This window comes from Centroberyx affinis, unplaced genomic scaffold (genome assembly GCF_046629955.1).
Source record: "Centroberyx affinis isolate AG114_WGS23_722 - 3 ecotype Tasmania unplaced genomic scaffold, CSIRO-AGI_Caff_v1 ptg000399l_1, whole genome shotgun sequence".
Lineage (NCBI taxonomy): Eukaryota > Metazoa > Chordata > Actinopteri > Beryciformes > Berycidae > Centroberyx > Centroberyx affinis.
The window spans coordinates 563,718-591,498 of NW_027279067.1; the positions used below are offsets into that span (position 1 = coordinate 563,718).

General features: G+C 40.1%; 1 protein-coding gene across 1 annotated transcript in view; it reads right to left on the reverse strand.

Annotated features, from left to right (window-relative positions):
• Window positions 1–1,566: 1,566 nt before the first annotated feature.
• Window positions 1,567–27,781, reverse strand: part of cntn5 (contactin 5) — a 38,745-nt gene continuing 12,530 nt past the window's right edge. Inside the window, exons 5-17 of the mRNA XM_071516351.1 lie at window positions 26,786–26,930; window positions 22,171–22,298; window positions 21,606–21,781; window positions 19,117–19,237; window positions 16,815–16,973; window positions 14,648–14,797; window positions 13,882–13,952; window positions 3,958–4,192; window positions 3,715–3,824; window positions 3,391–3,577; window positions 3,101–3,213; window positions 2,220–2,388; window positions 1,567–1,670 (exon numbers count right to left, since the gene is read on the reverse strand). Coding sequence (XP_071372452.1) covers window positions 1,567–1,670; window positions 2,220–2,388; window positions 3,101–3,213; window positions 3,391–3,577; window positions 3,715–3,824; window positions 3,958–4,192; window positions 13,882–13,952; window positions 14,648–14,797; window positions 16,815–16,973; window positions 19,117–19,237; window positions 21,606–21,781; window positions 22,171–22,298; window positions 26,786–26,930 — 1,868 coding nt within the window. The remainder of the gene's footprint in view (window positions 1,671–2,219; window positions 2,389–3,100; window positions 3,214–3,390; window positions 3,578–3,714; window positions 3,825–3,957; window positions 4,193–13,881; window positions 13,953–14,647; window positions 14,798–16,814; window positions 16,974–19,116; window positions 19,238–21,605; window positions 21,782–22,170; window positions 22,299–26,785; window positions 26,931–27,781) is intronic.

Here is a 27,781-nt window from a genome sequence, read left to right on the forward strand (position 1 = left end):
CTGCAAAACCCCTCCATCCACATTAAACAGTTTCATGTTTTGCATTACTGACGGAAATGATGTACAACTTGGAAAAAAGAGAGACCAACCTCGCCATCCTCCCCCTTTGAATTAACCAAAACAGAGAGGTCTAAAAGAAGAGGAGTATCCATGGGATAGAAACTGCTTGGAGCAGTGTTCGTCCTCTATCCTGCTGTGTGGTCCTATCTCTTGGGTTGAGCTGGTACCCTTGTCTGAACCTGAGCGGGTGAGCCAGGTTACGCTGAGCCTGTAATGGAGAGTCCAGGGAGCTGGAGGCAGTGGAAGCAAAAGGTCTGTTCAAGCAAGCCGGCACTGGGACTATTCCATGGGCTACAGATCTCCATTCTTACATTAATTACACTTGAGGCAAATTCATTTGGATTTCTGCCCGGCGAGAGATAAGCTTTTACTGCAGACAAGGCGAGAGAGGAAGCCTGAGAGGAAGGAGAGATACTCCTGATGCTGCCCTATTTGGCTCTGCAGAGGTTCTTTTATCACAAAAAGTTTTATGGCCTCTTGCGCCACATGTGTGGAATCCAATCAATATCCTTGCATAACACACATGGGAACGGCTGCTCAAAGTGTGGAACTGTATGATAGGCGAACAACTTTTAAAAGAATCACAGTTGCAGTAGAGGACAAAAGTGTCTTAATGGATTTGTGACGTTAAGAGTGATTTATACTCTGGACTTTGCCCTTATTTTTCTTTTCTAGAGATCAAAAACCTAGAAATTAAAAACCACAAGCATTTAAAAATATACATCACATTTATTTGTACTGACACCATGAGTCCGTACAGAGTCGTCTTTGTCTACTGATGTGTTTGGGCACTACAGGCAAGTACCTGTTTTCTACCTCCATACATCCAACAGTCAACATATCACCAAGCATTGCTTTTTTCGCTACCAAAAAACAGAAACTTTGACGTAGCTGACACACACCACTGTTGTTTTCTAAAGGTAACACAATGTACAAAAAGCAAGTCTGGAAATAGTAAGATTCTTGGTACCATAAAAAACTTTCTCTCAATGTGTGAATAAGAAAACAATGCACTTATCTCTACTGAGCTTCTGCTGCATTGCTTGTTAGGCAGCCAAGGGGTAAATTGATGCAGATAAGTAATGAAAAGAAGCAGCCCGGCTGATCCCTGTATTACTACCACAGCAGCTTTCGAGGAATTGTTCACGCTCTGTAGAGCCCCAGAGCTGTAGGAGCCGTCTGGAAGTAGTTAGATGCCAGTCAATGGGAAAACGTGTGATGTTAAAGTAAATGATTAAACAAATCTTTCCACACAATGTACACTACAGTACAACACTACAGTGATGTTGGAAAGAACTGTGCAAATCAAAATGTCTAGGGGCCCAAAAAAAACAGGGAACTAAAGTGATGAACTCTGAAAAAACCATCTGTTAATTGGCAGACGCAACCCCCCCTCGGCAGGCCTCGGGCCCTCTGGGATAGGTAAGGCCAAAGCAAGCAGAGAGTCTGAGGGAACGAGGGAGCGGAAGACTGGTGGCTCCCTCCATGGAGGACGGCACAGTGGCCTCACCAGGAAGCTGAAGGCACCAGTAGAACCAGGAGCAGCGCTGTCCACGTTAGGCTCTGCGGCAGGCAGTGCACCGAACACTGGCTGCTTTTTGCTCGAACACCTGGGAAAAATGGGGGACAGAGACAACAGAACATTTCAGTCAATACGGATGAAAAAATAATAAGTTGCTCAAGAAAAATGCCAGAACCGCATTCATTTTTAATGCTGAATAACACCATTGATCTTTTGGATGAATTGGTCACAGGGACTATGGAGCTGTGAAGGGATCAGTCTTTTTTTTTGTGTGAAAGAATGAGAAAAAAAGAATGGAGGAGAGGAAAGGAAAGAAGAGAGAAGGAAGGAAACAACAATTGTTGGCCCTAAAAAGCTGGCTGGGCATGTTGTACAAAGGACTGTAAACTTTCTGTTGGTCCTGTTGCTTCAAAGTTAATTGGCTGTGCAAGAGTAGGTAGGTGTGTGTGGGCGAGGTAATTAAAACAGTATTAGCCAAAGAAAACTTGGCTTACACAACAGCTGTGGTGACTCAATTAAGGGCAGAACATAAGACCGCTACAAAGGGAAAGCAGGCTGTGAATAGAGATTGGATTTCAGAGGTCAGGTAATGGGAGTGTATGGCTGGGAGGGGAGGACACTAACTCTTCCTGCTCACCGGAGGAGGTGACAACACGGACTTGGGAGCTGACTGCTCCCTCTCCCCCCTCGCTGATGGCGCGCACCTCGATGATATAGGTGCCTCCCTCTGGCAGTGACAGCATGGTGGACGGGTTGATGGTTCTTGTCACCTGGTTGTGGCCTCTTCCTTCCTGTCGCAGCAACACCTGCAAGACAGACACACACACACACACACACACACACACACACACACAGCTCCAGTACATGTGTATATATATATTCACTGCCCGTCAAAAGTTTGGGAACATCTTGTCTTTTCAAAATTTTCTAAGTACTCGTTGATTTTCTAAGGAAAATCAACGTAAAGTAAGGAAAAAATGCCTGCAAAGGTTTTGTTAACATGAAATAGCTATTTACTAATACTTTGAACATATTTATTCAGTACTCAGCTTCATGTTCATGTCTTGGTTTTTCACAGCAGAGAGTTTCTGAGGAATGCCTGGAAAATCTGACTGTTCACATGAAGGAAGTGTGTGCAGCAGTTACAGCTGCTGAGACAGTTTTTTTTTTGATGAACGTATAGTTTAAGTGTTTCAGTGTTATCGTTACAAGTATTTGCATGTATCTTTTTTTTTCTCAAACTAAACCTAGTTGGTCTTTAATAGGGTTAAGTTACTGCAAACCGACAGAGAAAACATGCTTATTTATTAAACATTTTCAAAAAGCTAGGTGACCCCAGTGCATGGCAGTGCATGTATATTATCCAGAAGGTCTCACTTCCAGAGCTAATAATGTAACAGCACTCAGTGGCTTTGAAGTAACTTGCTTCAGTCTTCTTGTCCTGGAATGTTAATGGTGTTTGCATGACATTTCTTCTGTGTCTGAATGTTCTGAAATTGAATAATGATGGATCTTTACCATGTACCCGATGACATCAGATTCATTGTCTTTCGCCTTCACCGGGTCCCAGCTCAAAGACACGTTGTTGCCCTCTTGAATCCACATGAGGTTGCTCGGAGGCTGAGCCGGAGCTGAGGAGATAGTGCAGCACTCAAACTGCAGTACTTATGGATGTAAATTGAAACAGACAGAGTTTCAACCAACTGGGTCAATTACTACACTTTTTACAAGGAGATTTAGAGCAAACTTAACAGGTAGCCTCCATTCCATATATAGTACCGCATGATTAGTGTCAGTGCTGTACTCACGGGCTTTCCTGGTCTTGGCTGTGATAGCAGCGCTGGCAGGACCCTGGCCGATGCTGTTGAAGCCTTTTACTGTGATGAGATACAGACTGTTGCCCTCTAGTCCTGTCAGGATCATGGACGTCTCGTTTTTTACAGTTCTTTGTTTTTTTCCTGACTCTTCCTGCTCCGCGTCTTTCCAGTAGCTGACCTAAGAACATAAATGAATGGCTTAGAAAAATCTTGTTCTCATGTTCAAACTTGCAATGCATGCACAAGGGTACACACACAAAGACACACACACACACACACACACACACACACACATACACACTCACAAACACAAACCTCATATCCTCTAGGTCTTCCAGGGCCAGGATTGGGCGGTTTCCAAGTGACCCTAATTTCCGATGAAGAAATGCTGGAAGCTTTCACATCAGATGGGGCCTCCCTCGGCTCTGAGCGAGAGAACACAGAGAAACTTCACAAACGCAATACGCAGTCGAAATGGTGACCCCCTCAAAATGCTGCGAGCCGCTCCCTGTGTGCTCTTTAAATTCATGCAACCGCAATATCTCAGCATTAACTCACCCCCTTCAGCAGAGTACACAGTGACGACTTTGCTGAAAGGCCCGTCTCCCTTGTTGTTGTACACGCCAACCTTCACTTCAAAGGGGGTGAGGGGAGGGAAGGTCTCGTCTCTGTACTTGTATGTTGTGGAGTCCGCCGAAGTCACCATCTTCTCCTTCCAGCCTCGGGTTCCATTGGCACGAAAAGCAACGATGTACCCAAAGCCCTCGCCGTTTTGGAACTCCTCAGACACAGGCTGCAAACAGGAAGAACGGAGAGGAAGAAAAGAAACCATGAGCTGTATAAGTACACAAGACAAAGAAGCTGGGTTATTTGAATACAAACCCCTAACGTTCTCTGATTCTGTATGAATGAGATGGAAACAATTACCTAAGAGTGCCTTTCAAAGAGATTACGCTCTATCCAGGCTTACCAGCACTAAAGCCCTGTAATTGAAGGTGCATTATTTGCAAATTTTCTAATATGGATAGCTTCTGCGGTGAGAGGAAGGCTTCCAAATAATACTTTCAAAAGTATTAGATCAAAAAGCTCAAGCAGAATCTGTTCTTTTCATTATAAATTACATGTAAATGTCATGTGCTTTCGCAGCAAGCTTGGATGCGTCTGTTAATTGGGATCACCAAGCACAAACAACGCTTAAAATTGGGATCACCAAGAAGAAACATCTTTGACCGTGGTGTGTGAAATATCACCAGACAGATGGTTGAGGTGTGAGCGGGTTGGCACGGTGGATGTGATTTCCACTCCTCCGAACACATGTGCATGCATTTATTATATTAATATGGCACATTATACCTGTAGGCTACTGAAAAAAAAACAGGGCTTTTGCCTCTAGAGCAGCTCCGTAAGACAAGGTTTCCATTTCCTCCCCTGTTACTGTAGCTGTCTGCCAGTGTTAATAAAGATACAGTCAGTCTTGAGTAATGAACACAAATTGTATCTGGCTCAATTGTGCCCATCATGTAGCTATTTATCTTTCCATGTCTGACTGGAGGATTTTTGGGACACACACAGGTTTTGTGCGCTGGCTGCAACGCTTATCGGCGGTTTTCCTGAAGTGGTGATACTGGGAGCTGTCTCAAACAGCTGCTCCACACTTAATCAAATCAAATGCAATTTATTAAGTGAGCTAGAATTTAATTAAAATATGAGCTGCAGGAATTAAATCTTTGGCTAAATTTAATAAAAACAAAACACCTGTACACCTGTTTTTGGCAACGAATCAGTCTGTCATGCTGTAATGTGTTGATTTGCATAGGCTTCAAAGTAATATTGTCCCCTAAAGGCATCACCCAAATTAGCCATCTAGTCTACGGGGGACTAGTGGTGGATGGAGATGTAGTTCACGTTTCATTCAACAACGACCAATCACCATGACTGCCTAATTACAAGGATGATCAGTGAAAATGAATTAGCTTCCATCAAACTTATTATCAGAGCTGGCAAGGCTTTTAAAAAGATGCCACGGAATATGGGTCTTTAAAAACAGCATGACCAAATTAGCTACTGAAGTCTAGTAACACTCGCGGCTTTGGGAATTGAGATAGACACAGATAGTGAGACACAGTATGAGAGGGCTGATATAACTCAGAGGTAATTCTCCTGGATGGGATTGTGGAGCCTGCTGGGCTCTGCGATGGTGACTGTGGGGGCATCACTAATGGTCCTCCCAATGGCTCCCAGTGAAAAAGCAGTCTCTCACCGTCGACTCTAATGAGACGGCTGAATGAAGCTGCAGAGACTGTTTAGTCATTCATCCTGCTTAATAACCCTGCCCACCATGGCCATCCAGGCTCTGACAACCCTCCACAGATGATTGGAGAGGCAGAACTGCCATGCGCTCACATGCCCTGACTGCCAAAAAGGGCTAACATTCCTGCTCCGTCTCCTTTAATATTCATCTCCATTGATCACTGACGGAGCCCTGATTTATTTCCAAAAGCATTTAGCTGGAACAAGAAGAAATAGGGCAGAGCTAAAATGACTTTAAATGGCAAGTGCAAAAAGGAGGACACTGCACCCAACTAGAGCATTTGATTTTTGCCTTGTGATGCTCCTGCAAATTGACGGATTTATTGATGGGTGACCAATGCTCGCAGCCCCACAATGGGCTGAGAGGAGACTTCTTTTTTTATGTTGTACTTTGACGTTTCACTATTGCACACTGTAGTGCTAAGTGACTTGCAGAGATGTTTGCATAAACAAAATAGCTGAATAAAAATGAGTGCACACACTGACCATTAATACTGTTCAGACTCCATTTTATGCAGAGACAGTTGTTGAACAAATTGTTCTAGTCACAGGGGTTTGTAACTGAACAGTTGCAGATATACAGTTTATATTTTATCTCTTAAGGAGAACCCTTAAGAATTCTGTCTAAGAAGACTTTTTATAATTCCCCCAAATCATGTAAGGTTTCATGTCTAACCAAGCATCATGCATAGTTTTGTGTCATTTTAAGTATTCCCTTTAAGTAGTCGTCCACCAGGGGCCCTGTATTTCTTTTATTAAGAGCATTGAGTTGTCTTATATTAGCTATTCTAATGACATTCTTGAGAGGTTATAAATAGTAAATGGCAAAGTGGTTTAGCACCAAAACACCATCCCATCTGGAATGGACATTATCCCCCATAATGTCCCACTGAGGTGCACTTCTCCTCATGTGAAGGTTATTTTCCCGGTGACAGTTGGGCTCCCATACTTAATAACTACAAGAATAACTGTCAGTTGCTTCCACATCTGTTCAGTGCTCCCCTGTTAATATTTCCTTCAACTGATCTCAATTGCAAATCCTGCAGCTTTGTTCATAGTGAATCTGTACATGCTGTGCCCTCAACCTGGCTGAGAGCCAAGTTGTCCATTGACAAACAGTTCACACCAATATCCCCTTAACTTGGCACAAGATTGATTACATTTTATACAACCATTGTTAAGGTTGAGATTATAAACAGATATTCATAAACATCCCTGGATTTATAGGGAATTGGTCTAAGATTGAAGGTTAATCATCATTGCGCCTCTCTTGTGGGACCAAATTTAAAATTCACTACATCTTAATCACTTGCCCGGCTGATGCAGCTCAGTGTAATACACAGGGCCTGGCTCTCCTCCTTTGAGCTTTGTCAGCAAATGTTGCAATAGGCTGTGCCCTCAAACTCCAAGATGCTGGATGGTTAAACAAATTTCAAACTGAATAAAATGACAATCTGTTTTAAATGCAGTAAGCTGTGATCTAGAGGTGTCTGTGTTCACTGTCGTTTAACAGGTAACAACACGTGCACATACGCTCTGTAAATCTAAAAATGTGGAGAGCCAAAGATGCACGTTTGCACACCCTGCACATGTGCTGGAAATGACTGCAAACGCATCTACTACAGATGTTAACCTGTAAATTCGTCAACAGTCACCAATGCAAGAATTGTTTAAAGCCAATATGAGTTCTGTCTTAGCAAGATTCTACCTTAACCTTCAATATGTTATTTTTGTTGTTGTTGGAAAGGCTGTTGAGCTCGTCAGTAGCGACCCCATGTGATACGCAGCGCTGCGTTCTAATTATTTACACATGAAGGAATTAGGTCATCAGTAGTAATAATACAGGTAAGAAGCAGGTGGCTGCAACTGGCACATTGAAAAGGTTTATCCCTTATTCCTGTGGAGTGAGAAAGCCATGTGTGTCTCTCTGACAACCGTGAGTAGAGACTATGACCTTTAAACATTCTAAGCATGGAGATTTCTGCCATAATTGATTCACAATGTTGAATTATGCCACATGTCCTTATGTGCTAGCTCGTCTACTGTACACTACATTGACCTTAATGGGACAGTGCCAACTGATATTGCATGTCGTTTTGATACTATTGTTTCAGGTTTGTTGTCTGTTTATCATTTCAGACCACACACACACACCTGTCAACTCATACTCCAACTGTAAGCCCTATAAGCCTGGACTACACTCACCGAGCACTTTATTAGGAACACTTTATCCAATCAGCCAATCATGTGGCAGCAGTGCAATGCATAAGATCATGTAGATACAGGTCAGCAGCTTCAGTTCACATCAAACATCAGAATGGGGAAAAAATGTGATCTCAGTGACTTTGACCGTGGCATGGTTGGTGCCAGACAGACTGATTTGAGCATTTCTGAAACTGCTGATCTCCTGGGATTTTCACGCACAACAGTCTCTAGAGTTTACACAGAATGGTGCGAAAAACAAAAAACATCCAGTGAGCAGCAGTTGAACGCGTTGTTGATGAGAGAGGTCAGAGGACAATGGCCAGACTGGTTGGAGCTGACAGAAAGGCTTCAGTAACTCAGATAACCTCTTTACAATTGTAGAGAGCAGAAAAGCATCTCAGACTGCACAACACATCGATCCTTGAGGCGGATGTCACTTTGGTAGCCGGTTGACATTGAGCTGAAAGCTGATACCTACCCAGTATTACTATGGTGTTCCTAATAAAGTGCTCAGTGAGTGTATACTATGCTGTTGTGTGAGGAGTGACCTGCATTATCCATCTTCAGCATGTTCTAAAACAGGCAACACACAACTGAAACAGCCCCTAATACAGTCCAAAGTAGCCTTCCTCCAAGGCAGTTGTACTCTCTTCAATATGCTCTATTTGTTTTATTCTTACCTATATTGTATTTTTTGCTACTGCAATGACCCTGTTCCCCCAGGGGACCATTAAAGTTTCATCTCTCACCACATCTCATACAGCTGCCTCTTTTTTTTTTCTTTTTTTTTTTTTTTACAACATTTCTGGCCCCTTCAACCTCTGACCTCGCGGAAGACTGTCTTACCCCAGTGGAGAGAGCTACTTTTACCTCTGGCTTGCTCCACTGCTGGTACAGTGGAAACCTCTCTTCCCAGCTCAGCCTGCTCCATCCCCCCCGTACTGAGTTGCAAGTCACTGGGAGCAAGTCAGAGAAAACCATGAGGTACTAGAATACCACAACAACCAGCTGGGTCTTCTGTCTCTCCCCTCGTAAATGGAGCTCAGACCACTTTGCCCTTGTGATAGGCCCTCACCTAAGCCCCCTCACACAATGCTCTCTCCTGAGCTTCCTGTGAAGGCTGCAACGTCCACCTTTGTGTTATCCCATTGGGGAGGATGTGCCTCTCTCAGACCTTGCTCTATCAGTATAGATTTACTGCTTCCCCAGGAGCCTCAGATTGGTACATCCACACCTGGATCCTCACTATGTTGCAGGCTGTAATAACACCACCTCCATCATCACACATGTGGGCTCTGATGACTCCAAAGAGACAGTCAGTTTCTTTCTTTAATAATCTCCAGAGAGCAGTGAGAAGAGTCATTTTATCCGGATGCTTCCCTCCCTACAGGTGTGCTGCCGACCAATTCATTAGTTTTAGGCCTTGTCCACACTAATCCGGGTAAATTTGAAAACAGTGTTTTTGTGTTGTTTGCGTTTCCGTCCATACTAGCATTTCCAGGCCGTTTTCGAAAAGTTTCCCGTCCACACTTATACGCAAAAAAGATAGTAAACCGGTGAAATCTACCCTATTAGGCATGTGCGAGCCTCTGACCCATGACCTTTATGTCGTATGTCTTACAGTGGATGGAAGGCCAAAATGGAGAAATAAAGATGCGATTTCAAATTTACCCAGATTAGTGTGGACAAGGCCTTAGACAACTTTGATTTTTTTTTTAGCAGAATAGAGTGCCTCCTACTGTAATTATGGAAGTGTACACATGCTTTTTAGCAGTATGGAGACCTGACTTGTTAGCTGACTGTGTACCCCAAGGAGTGCCAGCCCCAACTGGAACATGACCACCTTGATTATTCAGCCTTTGAATAATCTCTCAGCAACACTAACAATTGCAAGGGAATGCTGATTGAGGCCAATTAGGATAACCAGGCCATAATTACTTTAATTAGACTAAAGCTGTTATCCCAGAAACACTCAGGTGTGCTAAATATGGCAGTTTAAAAAGTTCTAAAAAGGTTGAAAAAGCTCCCTCTCTTGTAAAACATTTCCTTTAAATGATCCAGGGTGAAGAGAAACTTGACTTGATCTTCCTGACTCAGACCTAGTTAAGTACAAATGGGCCTGATATCTTTATTAAAACCACATCTCCATCGTTACAATTATTCACATAAAACAAGTGAACCCCTTTAGAGAATAACATCACCTCTATGCCAGTGTAACTCGCCAATAAAAAACTGAGAAAAAAAAAAAGAGTAAAGGAGGCCTTTAGGTATTCATGCAGACATTTCTTCGATGAGCTGAGGCACAGTTCTGTATGGGCTCTGGGTTGGAGGGGGTTATTTGGGGTTCACACATGATTTGACAGTCTGGTGAGAAAAAAATGGTTTTAGGGCTGAGATAGATAAAATAGCAACTTCAAAACGATCTCCTCTGCACTTTCAAGAATACCCGCCAATCTCTATTTGGGGATTTGATACAAATACATTTCAATATATGGGCCAACAGATACAATTTGGAGTTTGGAGTTTTTTTTTCATCAGAACCTAAAAACTACATGGGTATTTATGGCCTTTTGGGCATCAAGATATATCATTTATTTGATAATTTAAGTGGGCAAAAGAAGTCAGGAAAGACACAGACCATATCATACAGTAATAAACTGGATATCATGCAGTTTTCTAAAACTGAAAAGCAATAACACCCATGTCTGAGCCATAAGTAGTAGGTCCCTATTTAAAGTTTGTTTTATGTCTATTTTAAGTTTTGTATTTATGAGTGTAAATAATTTACAAATGTATTTGTGTATGTAAACATGTATGTGAATACAATCACACATGTATTGATCTTTTTTTTGAGAGGTTATCATGGCAATTAGGCTATTTTATATAAGCCAGAATAATAAAAGGGGGCAGGAATTGGTAAGGGTGCACTTCTACCTACTTCTTTTCAAACATGTATCAATATTATTATTACTGTTATTTTTATTATTATTATTACTAGTATAAAATTAACAAACTTGTATATTTTATTTTACATGCTAATTTTGTTGTATATTTGTTTGTTTGTGTAACAGTACACAATCAAAATAAATAAATAAATTAAAAAAACAAACAAGTAGTAATCTGCAAGATTCCATTTTTTTTTTTATTTTGGCAACATCTTTAGTGATAAGCGATCATTGTGGTGTTTTTGCACTGCACTGCCTAGAGACAAGTTGGCAATCAAACAGTGCGTCCAGTACTGTGATGTCTTTTTACCTGGATTTTCTGTTGATGAAGTTTAAATTACAATCTTTTCTTTGGTGGCTACATTATGGTCTTTGCTCATGCTAACTATGCAGTTCTTCTTCTATTTATTCCAAACAAACCGCTGTTGCTGCCAGAAACGCATCACTTCCTGTGCACCCGACTCCAGGTGTTTAGAACAGCATATGTAAACGCTTTCATGAACTGGGTACAGGTTGAATCATTATTGTGATTCACGCAGCAATAGAAGGTAGCAAAACAGTCATGTTATGTGAAAATTTTGTGGATTATAACTTTAAGAAGGTCTGTGAGTGAACTCCAATTATGGCTGAGCAATCTGTCATCGCCCGAACTCTGCAATGTTGGCCTCCTCCGCTCAACCCTGTTCTTTAAATATTACAGCAAATCCCTCAATACATCTGTCTCCTTCCATTTTAAGAACATCTCTAGACTCTGCTCGTCATTTTCTGGCTTGCTGAAACTTTCCTCAGTGTTTTAATTAGATCTCACTTTGATGACACTGGGAATAGGACAGCAAGCAAACCCAGGTCCCCAGCCCACACTGCTACAAAAAAAAAAGTCTTGGAGCGAACCTGCAGCCACTCATCATTTCTCACCTCAAGTGAGTGCAGCTGACTGTAAACTAATGCGATCATCTGTATATCTTAAAGTCATTAGACCGTTTCCTTCAAGCTTAGGAACCAGAAGGACAAGCATCGTCCATCAACCATGCTTTTTTCCCTAATAATGTCTGACAAGTATTCCCAAGCAACAAAATTGAAAGTATTTAATGAATGGCACATAGGAACCTCTACATGATCATTAACTCACATTCACATGCAGGATTTATTACTGGGTGACAGTTATATTCCTAGGGGAACAGTGGCATAGCAGTAGTTTCAATATAGATGTTTCAAGTGAACTCTGCTCCAGCGAGCTTGTTTTCAGTCATTGGCTTACAGCAGTGGTTGTCAACCTGGGGGTCGGGCCACACAGGGGTCCAGGAAATGTTCTTGTGGGAGTGATGATAAATGGAGTCTGAAAAAATATATTTCGCACATATACATTTTATTATCCTTTTTGAGGCTTTTGATCTTTGTGAAAAGTACTTTTTCTTGTGAAATGATGAATATTTGCAGCCTATAGGTTTTTTGGAAAAAAGTAATCATGTAAAATAACCTGGAAAGAGAAAATAATCATCATTCTGTGCATTTATGCCTGCAGCAAGGGGCTGAGTACTGTAGGCACTGCTTTGTTTTTGGCGGGTCGTAAGCAGATAAGGTTGAGAAACACTGGCTTGCAGCATCTAGAACAGGATTAAAGTTTTTGACATTGTTTTGACTTCCATTTCAAAGCATAGATTCACACATCAAAGCATGGGAAATTAGCACTTACAGACTCGGCAAGGCATTGTGGTTTTTCAAATTTAATGGGAAAGCAAGACTAAATCCACAAAATGATCTATCTTACACTTAGAGAAAAATTATGAAGTGTGAAAATGCTTATTTCACACATTCTGAAAGATTGCATTCAAACTTGAAATAAGGACAAGTTGATAGTTTATATTTTCAAGGTACTGTTTCTGAAAAAAAGGGAAAGTGACACACAATCCCCGAGATTACTTTGTTGAGCCTAAATTAAAAGTGAACTCGGGTGACTCGGCACCGGTTTACCATGTATGTATGTTTTATACATGTTCAGTTTTTGAATTTTGTCTTCCCCATTTGCTCACTAGTTGGCAACAAATCAACCAGGATATTTTTTTATTAAGTTCACTTTTGACAGATGAACAAAGACTATATTTCAATTCCTCCTTCGCATTATCTGATCAGCTATTTGAATGCAGCTGACTACCAATTGCCTCCAATGAAAACTAATGACATTTTTAATAGTTTGTTTTGGGGTGTAAAGGTAAGAACAAGTAAGAAGGTGTGATACTGTTCTTTTTGCATAACACAACACAGCAATTCACTTTCCAGGAAAACAGAGCAGCTATCACAACATATCTTTTATATTATGGAGTTCCTTTCACATAGACATTCATGGTGGGTTTATGATATAAGCAAGCTACCTTGCATATTAGTGAACAACATCTTTAGCATTATGAAATGTTCACCATGTTTTTAATTTGTGAGCAAATCAATGCACTGAAATTACATTGATTTCTGCATTTGAAGTAGGCATAGATGGCTAGAGATGGTAGATGTTGATGATTCAAATTATATTCAAAAACGTCAATAAACTTTGAATAACAATTAGCTAACCATTTGATGTTCAGTATAATTAATATATGATCCATGGCTTTTCTGCCTGAATTTCTTGAGAAACATGAAAAAGATTTTTAAAGTTATCATGATGAATTTTAAGCACCTTAAAGGCCCCTCTAATACGTTGATACATATTGTATCCTTGCTGAAAAGTTTTGAGAATATCCTACCATTTGAATTTCATGGACATTCCTAGATGCAACAGGAAAGTTTGCTTAAATTATAGACAAGACCCAGTGTTTCAAAAGATATCCAAAATATGCTCAGCCTAGTTTAAAAGCACAGTATTTCCACAGTGATAACGGCCCTAAAAGCTCAAGCCAGAATGTGAGCATTGTGTTCACTGTGCTCATCTACTGGTGAGGAGCTATTTGGCCAAATGTTACACAAACACTTGTGTTACAGGATATGCGTTGTCACACTTGTGCTTTGGAGTGAGTTTGGCAGCGGGCCTTACCTCCCAAGAGATGACCAGTTCATGCCTGCGGCCGTTCCCTCCGCTAACGTTCGCTGGCGCCACCGACGGGACTGCATGAAACAAAAAAGGCAGACACTGCATCAGCTTTTTGCTGAGACACGGACTGCATTCACAGTACAAAGTCAGTTCAATACGTTTTTGTGTACAGTAGAAAAGATGAAAATACAGAAACAACAAAACAACACTCCTCAGACAGTTGCCCATGATTTAGCATTCGGCACACGGTCCTAAGGATGGATTAACAAAACTGTTACTAGATACAGTAATTAGTCTGTTAATTATGCTGAAGAGATAGGACAGTGGTTAAATAAGCCACTTCCGAATGACCACTGACCTTTGTAATTATTACATTTTATAGACGAGAAATGAGCAGTTAGTGAGGCGGCACACTTGATCCAGACTGTCTCAGTGAGTTTTTGTTCGCCATAAATAGTTTATTCTGCTGTGTCTTTGCCTCAGGGCATGAAGGCCTGGCTGCTTTAGCAGAAACACTAAACTTGTCGAAATTCATGTAAGCAGCTTATTTTCAACTTCTTGCCCAATTAAAATTGAACGTGTTAACAATGGGAATATGAGTGGTGTGTCGAGGCACCGGCTAAGCTCTGCAGCTACTATAAATCATCGGCTGGAATGTGCTCTCAACACATTATAGAATGAGTTCCTGGATTCAGGAGGATTGCTTATGTTTTTTCAAGATGTGACTTGAATGCAGTATATCCAGCACTCATGGCTTGAGGGCTTTTACCTGCTTCTTTAGTCCTAACTCCTCTTGAGGGTGCGCTGGGGTCTCCGGTCCCGATGGCATTGCTGGCCACCACTCTAAACTCATATTCCACCCAGGGGTTGAGCTCCACAGCCATGGCTGACTCCATGTCCCCTGTGACTGGGTCAGGGTCTGTGGACAAGTTTTATGTACTCATGACAAACACCACATAACAGCTAAATAAGGCCGACTGAACTACACATGACATAAAACACATTCCCTCCAGGTTCACTGTGGCTCAGTGTATTTATACAGCATGAACAAGGTAGTGACAACTATCTTGAAACCTGGTTTATGACGTTTTCTTAATGCCTGAACAACAGCTTCATAGCAGCTTTAGAGCACATTCATAAGTGAGACCCATTATAGAAAAGCTAATTTCAATCTATTGTCAGAGGGACATAGAGACACAGCAATAAAATTCACATGCTATAAAACTGAAAAAACAAAACAAAACAAAAAAACAAAAAAACAAAATAATAATTAAAAAAAATCTTTCTTTGAATGTTGTACTTTTGAAAACAGAAATGTGAAAACTAAATTTGGTGCCACAACCTGCTGATCGTAGGTATTATATCCTTAACTTTGTTATTTGCCAAACAAATAAAGATATACAAAGATAATTGTCTTACACTATTGGCCATTGCAAAGAGTTCTGGTATATATCATACTGTAGCTATAGGAAGCTAGCAATAATTTTAGTTTTTGGTGCTGGACTCGTAGCCACTCGCTAGTTAGTCAAGTAGAATACCAGTACCAGCTAACTAATAACAACTAGAATACCAGTAGCTCTACCTTGATGTAACCATCCCAGCTAAAGTGGACTAAACAATTCAATTAGAAAGCGTAGTGGTCAAGGAAAGCAAATATATTTAATATATTTTTATACAGTTTTAAATGCTTGACCAGAAAATTGGCACCCACATATGCTGCAATCCACATAGATGTTGCATGAATACTTTATGAAAGATGACTTAGGTGTTGAATCAGCATTCATGAATGTTCAATTTTATTGTTATGAATCCCTTGATCAGGTTTTATGAATGTATTTTGAACTGAATTACAAGCAGGTAACCAAAGTAATCTAGTTTCTCCAGGGTTGCCATAATCAAGCTTTGTCAATATTGATCCTGCAACAATAAACAAACATTTGACTGAAAGCATATCCATGACACAAATGAACCACAAGTCTCTCTATGCTAACTAGGGGCCATACATTCAGTGAAACAGTGGAGCTTACGGTCTTATCATTCGATGCACAACGAGGCCACTCTGTCAAGCAAGCTGCTCCTCAAACATGAGCTGATAACTCTGTTTGCAAGGACTGGGAGCTAAAAGCCCCATTCCCTTTATGCTAATCTTAACAAGTTCAACACTTACAATGCACCACAGAGGCCTAATTGTGCTTTATCAAATTAAATGTTGTTGAACAGACATGATGTGAGAGGAATGTATGCAAAGTGTGATTTATCTATCTATGGGGATGAATCATAATCACATCTTAAACTCTGCTATTATTCTTACATGGCATATTAGGATGGATTACACACAATGCTTAGCAAGCCATCATCCTTTAACACTAAATGATAATAATTGATGGTTTTTCTGTCTAGGTACAGAAAAAAAATTGTCATTTCATTTTTGACAGTAACACAAAAAATTCCAGGGCGCATTCTTATTGGATGAACATGGATTAGCTTTATAATTCAAGCCAAAAGAGGTTAATTTCCCACTAACCTTTGAGATGACAGAGAATAAAATTCAAACCATTGACATTTAATATAAGCTCAACTGACTTTTTACTAAGCTCTTCTGAACAACAGCCAAGCCAACATAAAATGACAGTTGAAAAGAGGACAGCATTTCAACTTTTCATACAGGCATCTGAGAAGAAACCCAAGTCAAAGTTTGTTGCAGAGAAAGGGGTTAAGTAAGCTCATCCCATTATTTGCTGGATGGGATTTTAGGAGTCTAATTAAGAGCCCTATGCCACCTGAATTTCTATTATGTTTCGTTTAACAGTAACCTTGCACTGGTTAGGCTGGTTCACCTCTCTGCACAAGACTTTGGACAGGATTAAGGCTTTTGTATACGGCCCCAAATCCACCCTCTCAGATCCAGAGGCTGCATTTTGCTCCTTATTGATTACCTGTTCTGACAGTTTGCCAGCCTAATGAAAATGGGCTGCGGGCCTGTAAATTATAGGTGCTGATAGGGCTGTGGTTGTCCAGCCCACGAGTCCAGGACAGAGTTGCTGTGGTGTCTGTGATCTCCTCCACTATCACCACTCCAGGGGGTCCAGGGGGACCTAGTGGAAAGAAGGTCAGGAGACACACCGGCTAAATTACAGGCTTTAACAGCTAGACCGCTAATGCTGCACAAATGCTGAAACAGAAGGAAAGAAAAAAAAAACACAGTCTCCTCCGCTGTTTGAGTGAATTCTGATTGAGCTGGTGCATATTGCCATGTCCTCATCACGCATCGTTGCTATTAGCTAAGCCAATGGACGCAATCATGCAAGCATAAAGGAGGATGTGCAACTGTGTGCATATGGTGAAAACGTCAATTCCCTGTTGTAATCTCAGCACAAACAAACAAGAGACAAGAACACAACGACTTACAAACCTGAACCAGGATTTGGGCTGACATAGATCGGTTGCCAAGGATTTCATGCTGATTAAGGGATATTGAAGCTTTTTTTTTTCTCCTGCATTTCAGAGGCAGTTTGCCAGTTCTGCTGAGCATAACTGTGTGGCAGACCTTTCTCTGTTTTAATACAACCGAACATATGTTTACCTCAGCCTTCAGAAGTAAATGTAATCTGCAAGTGCAGCAAACGTCTGAGGACTCTAGGGGGAACAGCTGTAAATGAAAAGCTGGCAGCTGGTACGCTCAATGAAAACCAATGTACTGTGTCCCCAAGAAGTGCCCATTAGAAGGTTGCATTGAAAGGTACATTTGCATTCGAGGACATTAATATGCATTTTGTGTCACTATAGCGCCCTGCTTTAAGTCTGGCCGAACACCATGAAATAAGCTCTCCTGTCTTGGTGTTAAAAGGCTCAGCAACAGTCACTGAAACCATCAAACTACATACAGTAGAACGGAGTCAATGATAACCTGAAATCTCAAAGCACCATTGAGCTCAATTTAGTTGGTATTGACAGTTTTGCAAGGACTACTTTAATAAGATATTTAATCCGCGAAATAACATTGTGGGAAATTAATACATTACATTGTGCAGGGTCAGGCAGCATGCGTTTCCAATAGACTACTGAGACTCCTTTAGACTATTCTAAAAAACTATTAAAACTAAAATGAAACTCTCGCTGGAGACAGTGAATAAATTGATTCATCTCTACACCTTTCCCCCACATCTCTCCACCTTTGGTGTCATGACAATCATTGCTTGCATGTGTTATGGCTTCAGGGGAAATCCACCCTAAAACAAAATTCATTTATGTTATTCCTATTGCCATTGCCATGATCTTGGACAGTTGCAAACCTCAACAACTCACAACTAAGGCTTCAGACACACTAGAGGACTGTTATAATCTTAAAAAACTGTGGAAATTGAGTTCAGTGGACGACTGGTCTTCAAAATTTCTTGCCATGCCATCGAAAAAGGTGCGCTTACTAGGCCATGTGGCAAGGATAGAGGATCACACACTAAATGATCCTGTCATAGCCTCAAGACATGTATTACTGTGTCATCACAAGACAATCAAAAACATACCAGGAGCTGCATGGCCAATAAACATTAGGTTATGTTGGTAGCAATAATCAGAAATAGCCTTTGACGATAATAGAATCTAAACCTGATCACTAGACATTTCTGCCAATCTGCCTAACTGCTAGTATTAAACTGTTCATGCAGGCCGACCGTCTGTCCAGATCGCGTCAGACTCACAGTGACCATAAAAAATTAGTCAAGATGGCCAAATGGGGCCAATAATCTGAGCAATAGTCATTTAGTGATTGTCCTCACCAGAAGCAAGTCTCTAATCTCTGGTGTAATTAACCAACACTTCCTGGAGCTGCTCCATTGGCAACGAATTGGAGGCTAATTTTCTAGATACATGGAATAAATTAACTTTATTTCATAGTAATGCAGCAGCTCTGAACCAGAATATAAACTCCCGGAAAACTGGGCACCGTCATAGTGTCCATTTAGCTGGTCTCTTATTGTTGGAGCAAAATCAAAAAGTCTTTCTGATTGACATCATAAAACCTCTGCTTTTTTGTGTATAGTTTTGGCAAACACTTGTTCATGTCCATAAAGCTTGACTAAACCTTCCAAGAAGATGGGAATAACAAGTGAATTCTGTTCAGGGTGGAGTTCCACTTCAAAGGTACAGGCATCAAGCAAAGGGACAGTGAGTCGCTGCCTCTACTAAAGAATGTCAAAGACGTTACAGTGCCCAGGGTGCAGTGACAGATAACAAGCTCACCTCTAACAAGAAGTTCAGCCTCTGCAAATACGGTGTCAGCACTGGTCTGGGCCCGGCACCCATACTTCCCAGCATGCTTCAACAAAATGCTCCTAATCATCAGATCCACTGTCGAGGACTGCTGCAAGTGGGAAAGCAAAGAATAAAAAAAAAAAAGTTAGGTATAAACCCAGCCAAAACATGCTTGACACCAAAAAGTGTGATGCCTTTACATCTTGTAGAGGCTCATGTGGCTTGAGAGGCTCCTGTTAAATTCAGGAGCTTGCTTGCTGCTACGTTCTTCTGCTACAAGTATTTTCTGTCCGTTGAAATGAGAAATGCCTAAGGCAAGACTGGGAATAATTCAAGGTCTACAGGCAGCTGTTTAGCACGGAACCTGATTAAAATTACAAACCATGCATCAGCCAGGAATCTGTTGTGCCTGTAAAGGATTGTCACAGCAAATACTTTCTCTCCAGAGCATGGGTGCTAGCAAAGGACGCATTAAGATAGATGTGGATTTAACATCTGCTGTTGTTAAGTAATAATGGCATGAACAGGACTGTTGTTCTCATTTGCAAACATTCTCTTTAACTTCATTTTACGCATTTAAGTACTGATTATTCTATTTATTTGTATTATGGAGAGGGAAATATGATGTTGCTTTGTTAAAAAATACAAATAGATTAAGTTTGTTTTGACTTACAGCAAAAAAAAAGAAAAAAGAAAAAAATATATTCCTGTGATTTTGGACAGTTTAGTCTAGAATCGTCTACATAAACAAGCCTCAAACTGGAAATAGAAGAGCCAAGGACTCTACTAAGTTAACAATTGCACTACCCAGTTGCATATGAATATGACATTGATTTTGTCAACTCCCATAGAACCTAGGTTGAATTTCTGAAGTATTAACACATTTTCTGGTTGAGAATTGTTAGCCTTTCTGTGAACAAACCTTCAATGAGTTCACAATATCTCCGTAGGCACACACAAAGAGGCACGGCTAAGTAAGAAAAACACGCCGGCTTACACACTTGATTCTGCTGCCCTGTTACAATGTTAGCTATGTTGACTCAAACAAATGCTTAGAGGCATTATGATAGACTGGTAGCAATGCAAGTCAGTTACTGGAGTTATACCCTGCAAGTATCTGGAAGGCTTGTGTGGATTTATTCACTGAAGCAGCTTCCAAATCTCACTTGATGACACCAAAGATTTGACTCTTGGTTCTCTGGACTCTTGGGAGAGACCTTGGGAGATTATAGTGCCCAAGATGACACAAGTTATATCTGCATTCGGTTTAAAATTTTACTAATGATGCATCTAAAAAGGGACATGTAGAAAAAAGAAAAAAAAACAGCTCAGCTAAATACATCTTAAATCATAATTTCTATGTAATCTCAAAGTAACAGTAACGACAATGCTATCTGTTAACTTGAAATGTGGAATATGAATGCATGTTCCTGTTAAAAGTTTCTATTTCTGAGTCTTAGTCTGTAAGCCTGTTTTTTGTCTTGTGTTTGATTCTCGTTTGTTTACCAGAGACAATTCTAATGAACCAACTAGTGTGGAACATCTCCTAATCAACATGCAGAAACCTCCTATACAGAATGGAGAGTGCTACAGTTTGTTTATAGTTTGCTGAAAACAATCCCCAAGTAAACCAAATGTGATTAACTAGTGAAAAAAGCACAAATGGAAATAAGGAAAAACTATTATCTAGTTGGTGTTAATGTATGAGTTTCCATGTTTTTAGAAAGCACTAATCCACTGAATCACTGAATTCACCTGTAGCATAGTAGAAAATGTTACATGTCTACAGAGGTAATAATAAGCATTTTCATAGTTATAAGCCCAACACTTTATCTTCCCATCACTCAGTCTAAATCAATAGCTGACTGTGTTTACGTCCTTATTTCCTTGCAAAGGAAATTTGCCAGTCTTTGTCAGTCTCTGCTTGTGTTTTCATTTTCACAAAAACGTACAATTTCAGAGGTGCCATTCAGAAGTAAACAAAAGAAGGTGTTTTGAATGTGACCTGCAAATCTTGGTCAGGTCTGGTAGAGGCGTGAACATTGCACCTGCATGGCACTGCTACTTCAGAGGGGATAAATCACAGAGGAGCCTTAAAAATGGTGTCAGGCTGATCTGTCTGCTCTTATAGACTTTGATAAACATGATCGTGTGATTCACTGCAGGTCTTTAATCATGATGACACCGGGGGTTGTCTGACCTTTAACAGGATTGATTCTCATTCCGGTTTAACAAGTGTGTGGTGCAAAGAGCTGTGCCTAAAATCAGTAATTATGAAGCAGAATTAAGAGACAACAAAAGGGATTTCCGACTTCCACAAGATTAACCTGTTTGGGCAGGCAGACCATTATATTAAGAAATAAAGAGATAGATAAATAGTTAAACAGAAAAACAGACAGACAGGCAGACAGACGTACAGACAGACAGACAGACAGATTTACTCTTAGTGTTAGTTTTGCTCTTACTCTTGCTCTTACTGTTTGGATATATTCAAAGTGGCCTCCATCCTGTTTAAAGCTGATTGGTTTCTGGTTGAAGAGCCACTGGAAGGCCACATCCAGCGATGTGTCATGTGTTGCCTTGCAGCTCAGCACCACGCTCTCCCCCACGGTCACTTCCACTCTGATAGGGCTAAGCTCCACACGCATGGCCTCTGGAAGCACAAAGCTGCTGCACTGTCATCTCAGGATAACCCAAAGCTAGCGTCAAGCAGCTGCATTCGACTGTGACATTACTGCCAGACAAATCGTGAGAACTGACGCTAACGCAGGCAAAACACTCACCTTTGTCACGTAAACATCCTGGTTTGTTCTGATCGGGACTGTGTACAGTGCATCTATGAGACAGGCCTTTACACTGTTAAAGTGTGTCCTTGTAATATGATTCTTGAATGTGAAAGCCCTTGCTTCACGGTTGAGCAAGCACAATAAATTCCCTGGCACCCAAGCAAAGGTGGGGGGAAAAATGACATTGGGGACTGTTTACTGGTGGCCGACTTGTGCTAATTTGGCAGAAAATAAAGCCCCCCTGGGCATCACTTACCTTTTACCCACAGCATGGCAGTCATCTCCGCCCGGCCAAACATATTTTCTGCCCGGCACACATAGTTCCCCTCATCCGCTCGGCTGGAGTTAACAATTCTCAGACTGTTGTTCCGTAACAACATAATCCTGTGAGAAAGGACACGGAAATCAATACAGGTATGAGAAACAAATGCACGTATGAACAGCTGAACTACAAGTTAAGGCATGAGGTTATATGTCTGCGGTCATATAGGGCTACAAGAATAGTGAAATTCACGTGGGACGGTGGGACAAAAGTTGAAGAGAACAACTGAGATATTTGGCAAATAAGCATGAGTCCACTGGAGAATCTAAAGCAAAGTGAAATTCTGTTTACAAGCTCATGTCACTGATTTTGAAGGACAAAGTGTCTAACAGTTAGTGGGTTGAGTTACGAAAAAGGCTCAGAGGACTTAAGCTGCAGAAAATAAAGTCAAGACCATTGTTTGTATTTGCTGTGTAACCTTCAACAAGGTAACATGAAAACAGCGAAGAGAAAATTGCTTAACAAATGCCGTTTCTAGTCAAGATCAATCAACAATTTAAATGCGTTAATGAAACTGATTTCCAGATACCATTAAATAGCCCTATCTCAAGTAGGATTAAAACACAGATGCTATTAGCAATAAGGATTAAGCTAATGGGGGACAAACGTTCAATAGGAGAAAAAAAATCTGTCACCCAAATATTGATGTCAAGAAAACAGAGACACAGGGTAATGAAAATAATTCCCTGATGATAGCTTAATTTCACTTTAGGTACAGTTATTTTGTTCCTGGTGCCGTTGAAAGAGCAAACTAGGTTTCCATTTGCATAATTAGAGTTTTAACTTCATTAAAGGCAACTGTTGAAACAAAAATTTGGGGAGAGCACTGGTATGATAACAACTTGAATACAATGTGAATAAATACAATTCCTTATTCTTGGCGCCTCTGCATTAAACTTTTCTTAAGAGCAATCTAACTAAATGGTGCATTCATCTTGCACAGCGCTCGTGAATCCACCTGTCAAACCCTGAATACTGCTGCATTCAATGAATCGAGAGCAAAAGCTGTCAGACTTGCATATCACCCAGCTGTCCTCTTGGGAAATGCAAGTCTAATAGAGAGGAAAAACAAACCTAATACAGCTATGATAAACACCAAGCCTGTATTCACCAACCAGCAACCCTTATTCAGCTGAATGACACCAGCAATATATTAAAATTTCATTCTGACTTGTCAATAACAGCTTTACAATAAAGTGCTTGACGTCAGATAGCGAATAGGATCTGACTGTATTCCAAAACACTGGAAGCAGGTGTGTGAGCAGATGGCTATGGAGTGGAGATCAAGTTAAAATATAGCATCGTAAATTACAGCAAGTCACTCTTCTCCTCTCAGTGTCCAATGTCAACTCCTTTCATTTAATATCTAAATATTTATAATTACATTTTTATTTGAGCTTGGGCTGTGGCAGAGGGGATGAATATTTACAAAGTTATTTTTTTATTAGAAATTCAATTTCTTCCCAAATCAAACAATCCGAACGATGGGGGAGTGGGGTATTCTCTTGTCTTTTAATTTAATTCATATTGTTTGGCATTCATATTTACAGCACTAAGCTCTTTCATCATGGGCAAGGTGATTGAAATTGGCAAAGAGAAACTCATGGAGGCGTGACAAAATCTTGCCACACATAGACAATTCAGAGGCAATCTGCAGCCAGGAGACATTTTTCAAATTAGGGAGGGAATCCGCATCCGACAAGGACACTGAGGCAGAAAGGACACATGATAGGGACTGTTGGTTATACAAAATATGCAAATTAATTCAACCTTAGGAAATAAAAAAAAAAAACATTAGAAGATCACAGCAACCTATAGTGCTTGGAAGTATTTTTATATATGAAGCGAGGTTTCTGAGGCGAAATCAAATGAATAAATACTGAATACTAAAATCAGCAGCCTATAAGACATTTTTGAACATTTTTTTTTTTTTATAGAATTGTCAAATTATGCTGTCCTTTTGTCTGTCCCTTAAAAAAGAGGCTTTGGGTTTCAATTGAGTCTGCCACGTACTTTCAAACTAATGGGATTAATACTTTCTATTTAAGAGACAAAAGCCCTGAACATTAGCGGAAATCCATGTTAATTACAAACCTTCATTAAGTCAGCACAGCTGTCAATGGCAGATAAACGTGAAGCTGTTTCGATTCCACCCCTGTTCTTCCCAGAATTGAACGTCTCTCCATCCATAAACTCCTTACTTTACTATAGGTAATGTCAGGAAATCCTTGCAGAAGTCACCCTGGCCAAGACCTGAAAATTCATGGCTCGTCCTGTTTATTTCAGCTTTTCCAGAGGAGGATCAACCTCCACAAGGCAATAATGAGGAGTAACTCTCTTAAGATACTGTACTATTCAGTTCATTCATTCTACTATGCTGTTTAGTAGCAAGAAACATTATATCAAAGTCGATTTGCTTTTAAATTCTAAATGAGAAAAGTATTGACGATATAGCAACTCAAGAGTAATACATGGGATTGGCTACAATTATCGATTGTACAATTTCTTTAATTGAGATTATGAACAAAATGAACCATATACCTATATAATGCCAGCAGTTAATAACGAATGATAAATTACTCTGAGGGGAGAGATTAACTAACTACTTTGTCAATATTTTGGCGAACAATTTTCTGTCTTAAGACAAGACTTTATCTAAAGTTAGATGAAAACAAGATCAAGGTGTTGGAGCAGGTATGGATCTCCCTCTGGTGTATGTCGACAACTTTGAAAAATAGATTTGAAAGGGTTTGACAAATACCTCAAATGCTTTATCAGATCCAGACAAGCCAGGTCATTAATCACCATTTTAGGGCAACACACTCACTAACGTATCCCCATCCATCAGTCCTACTGAAGCCACCTATTTTATAGAAAATAGACAGCGCGCTCAAAATTCACCATTGAGGACGATTTCTCCTTTAAGCGAAAATGAAAGTACTGACCTCCAAAATTACCATGTTAAAACAAATTCTTGAACGGCTAGTTTCATCCACCTGTTTGTGGCAGTACGGCTTGTCGCTGCCTCTGAGGGAGGGGGCACACTGAGGATCTGATTATCAACTGGCTGCCCTTGCTGCTAGGCTGTTGAACGGATTGCTGGATCTTGGCTGATAAACAAAGGTCCTGTTCTCTCATTCACAACTTGGGATGCTCGGCAGTGACTCATAATTTCAGCACTGTCGCTCAGTTTGATTGATGCACCATCGCCCCATTCAACCCCCTCTAGGCACAGCAGAGAGATGTTTCTCATAAAAGATGATGCATCAAACTGCATGCGAATTCCAAATGCAATTGTAGGGACTAAATTGTCAGCGTCCCTGAGTATGAGGTGGGGTTGAGGATGAGTCTCCAGAGCTTTGCTGGTACCTAAGGTGTTTTATTTTAGCAGTGACACTTAATTTCAGTTACAGTAATGAAACTGTGATGTGTTAAAACAAGACATGTAAACAATTCCTTGAGGGCCTGAGCTGGAATCATAAAACTTGAGTTCAAGTCAGGAAACTACGGTGAAACATGATCTAAAGATACTGAGGGAAACAGAAGTGTTTTCATGACTTCATACATATTTCAAAGGGCAATTAACTCATCTCATAATATTCTACTCTGTAAACTCTTACTATTTATAATACAGAACTCCAGTAATTTTAATACGGTCTGCATAGAAAATGTGCATGGTCTATCTCAATGGTAAAAGCAAAGTTAATCCTAAAAAGAAGTCTAAAAATATTTTAAGGGTTTCATTCCAGACGTTGATATACATCCAAAATGTTGCTATTTTGTATATAAAGGACAGATAATTATTTCAATAATGTTTCCTTTTGGAGTTTAATTTTTATGCTGAGCAATGATTTTGATTTTTTTTCTTTTTCTAATAGTGGGTATTTCATCTGAAGATGAAAGTCTTCATGTTTAACCAATAATGTAAACTCTAAACGTAAACAAAGGATGTGTCAACACATCTGTGTCTAGTTTCTCCATCGCCACACCCCCACCCGCCACCTCAGATCATGCATACTCATGTCATTATTTTATCCTCATTTATTTATCATTATTGTACCAATTGTTTGATATATTTTATATATTTGCATTTATTTTTCCCTTAGCTGTTGTAAAGCGATTTTGAGTATCATGTAAAGCACTTTATAAATAAAATGTGTTATTATTATTAGTCAACACAAATTTCTGTTACTTTTCAACATAACATACGTGTATGTAAATATTGTCTGTTGTGCTGCAAAGTAACACATATGTTGTCCCTGGGCAGCAGGGTGGCATGGTGAGTCAGGAGGCGGAGCTTCAACCCGGGTTCAAGCCCCGTGTCGGCAAGCATCCGTCCTGCTGAAGTGTGTTTGAGCAAGACATTGAAACCCTACTAGCTCCAGGGGAATTTCCTTTCACAGATCAATAAAACAACATTTAATAATTCCTTCGATAAACAGATGTGTTGTAACTGACACAACCAAAATGAGGTACCCATTATGTATTAAAGATGTAAAAATCACTCATCTCCTTTTTGAGAGTGCAGTGCAGTAAAGAGTTGTTTTACCTTTTGCTTGGCTGTATCCGTCGGTCGTCTCTCCTCCATGTTATCCGTGGTTTGGGTGACGCTCTGGGTTTGCATTCCAGTGATACATCTTTTCCAAGTGTGGCAATGACCCGAACGGGATTGGGGATAAAGACAGGTGCTGACGCTGTGTGGGACAAAACATGATTGTATAAGGTTTAAAATCTGTTTTGAAAAAAAATACATATATACACTACCAATCAAAAGTTTGGACACACGCATTAATCTTTATTTTGAAATGAAATAACACAAATGGAATTATGCAGTGACCAAAAAAGTGTTAAACAAATCAAAACTATCTTATATTTTAGATTCTTTAAAGCAGCTGCCCTTTGCCTTGATGGAAAGGCGAAGCTTTGGAAAGAAATTCATACATAGGCATCAACTTCACTATTTATATTTGTCTACATAAACAAATTTCAAGCATTTAAGCATAAGCCTGTAGATCAAAATGGCTTTAAGGTAATGAAAACATTCATAGTGTATATGATTCATAATTTCCACAGTTCACCACAGTTGAATTAATCAATGACATCTGCATAGTCCTGATAAAGTTATTTTATTTGTAAGGGATGCACAGTCGTTGAGCTAGTTTAATTGCACATGCCATGTGACTGCAGAAAATTAAATACTGTATTTCAACATTTATAAAAGTAACACCACTTCCACCTCTTCAACTGTGGCATTTGAAAATAATTACAGCAAAAATGCTAGAGGCTTAAGACTGACACATCATGACTCAGATGCTGCTCAATCACAATACTAACTCGTTTTAAAGTAATTACTAGATTCCACATGGAGTATTATAAAGCATGTATATAAAAATAAACCAGCTGAAGCTATATACTGTGTCATAATACATATCTCTGTGCCAATTCAGTATCCACTAACATTAAATAAATAAGCATTGTGTTGTGTAACCAAGCTCTAATTACTAAATAATTGTCATCACGCTAATGATGACATGGTCGGATGATT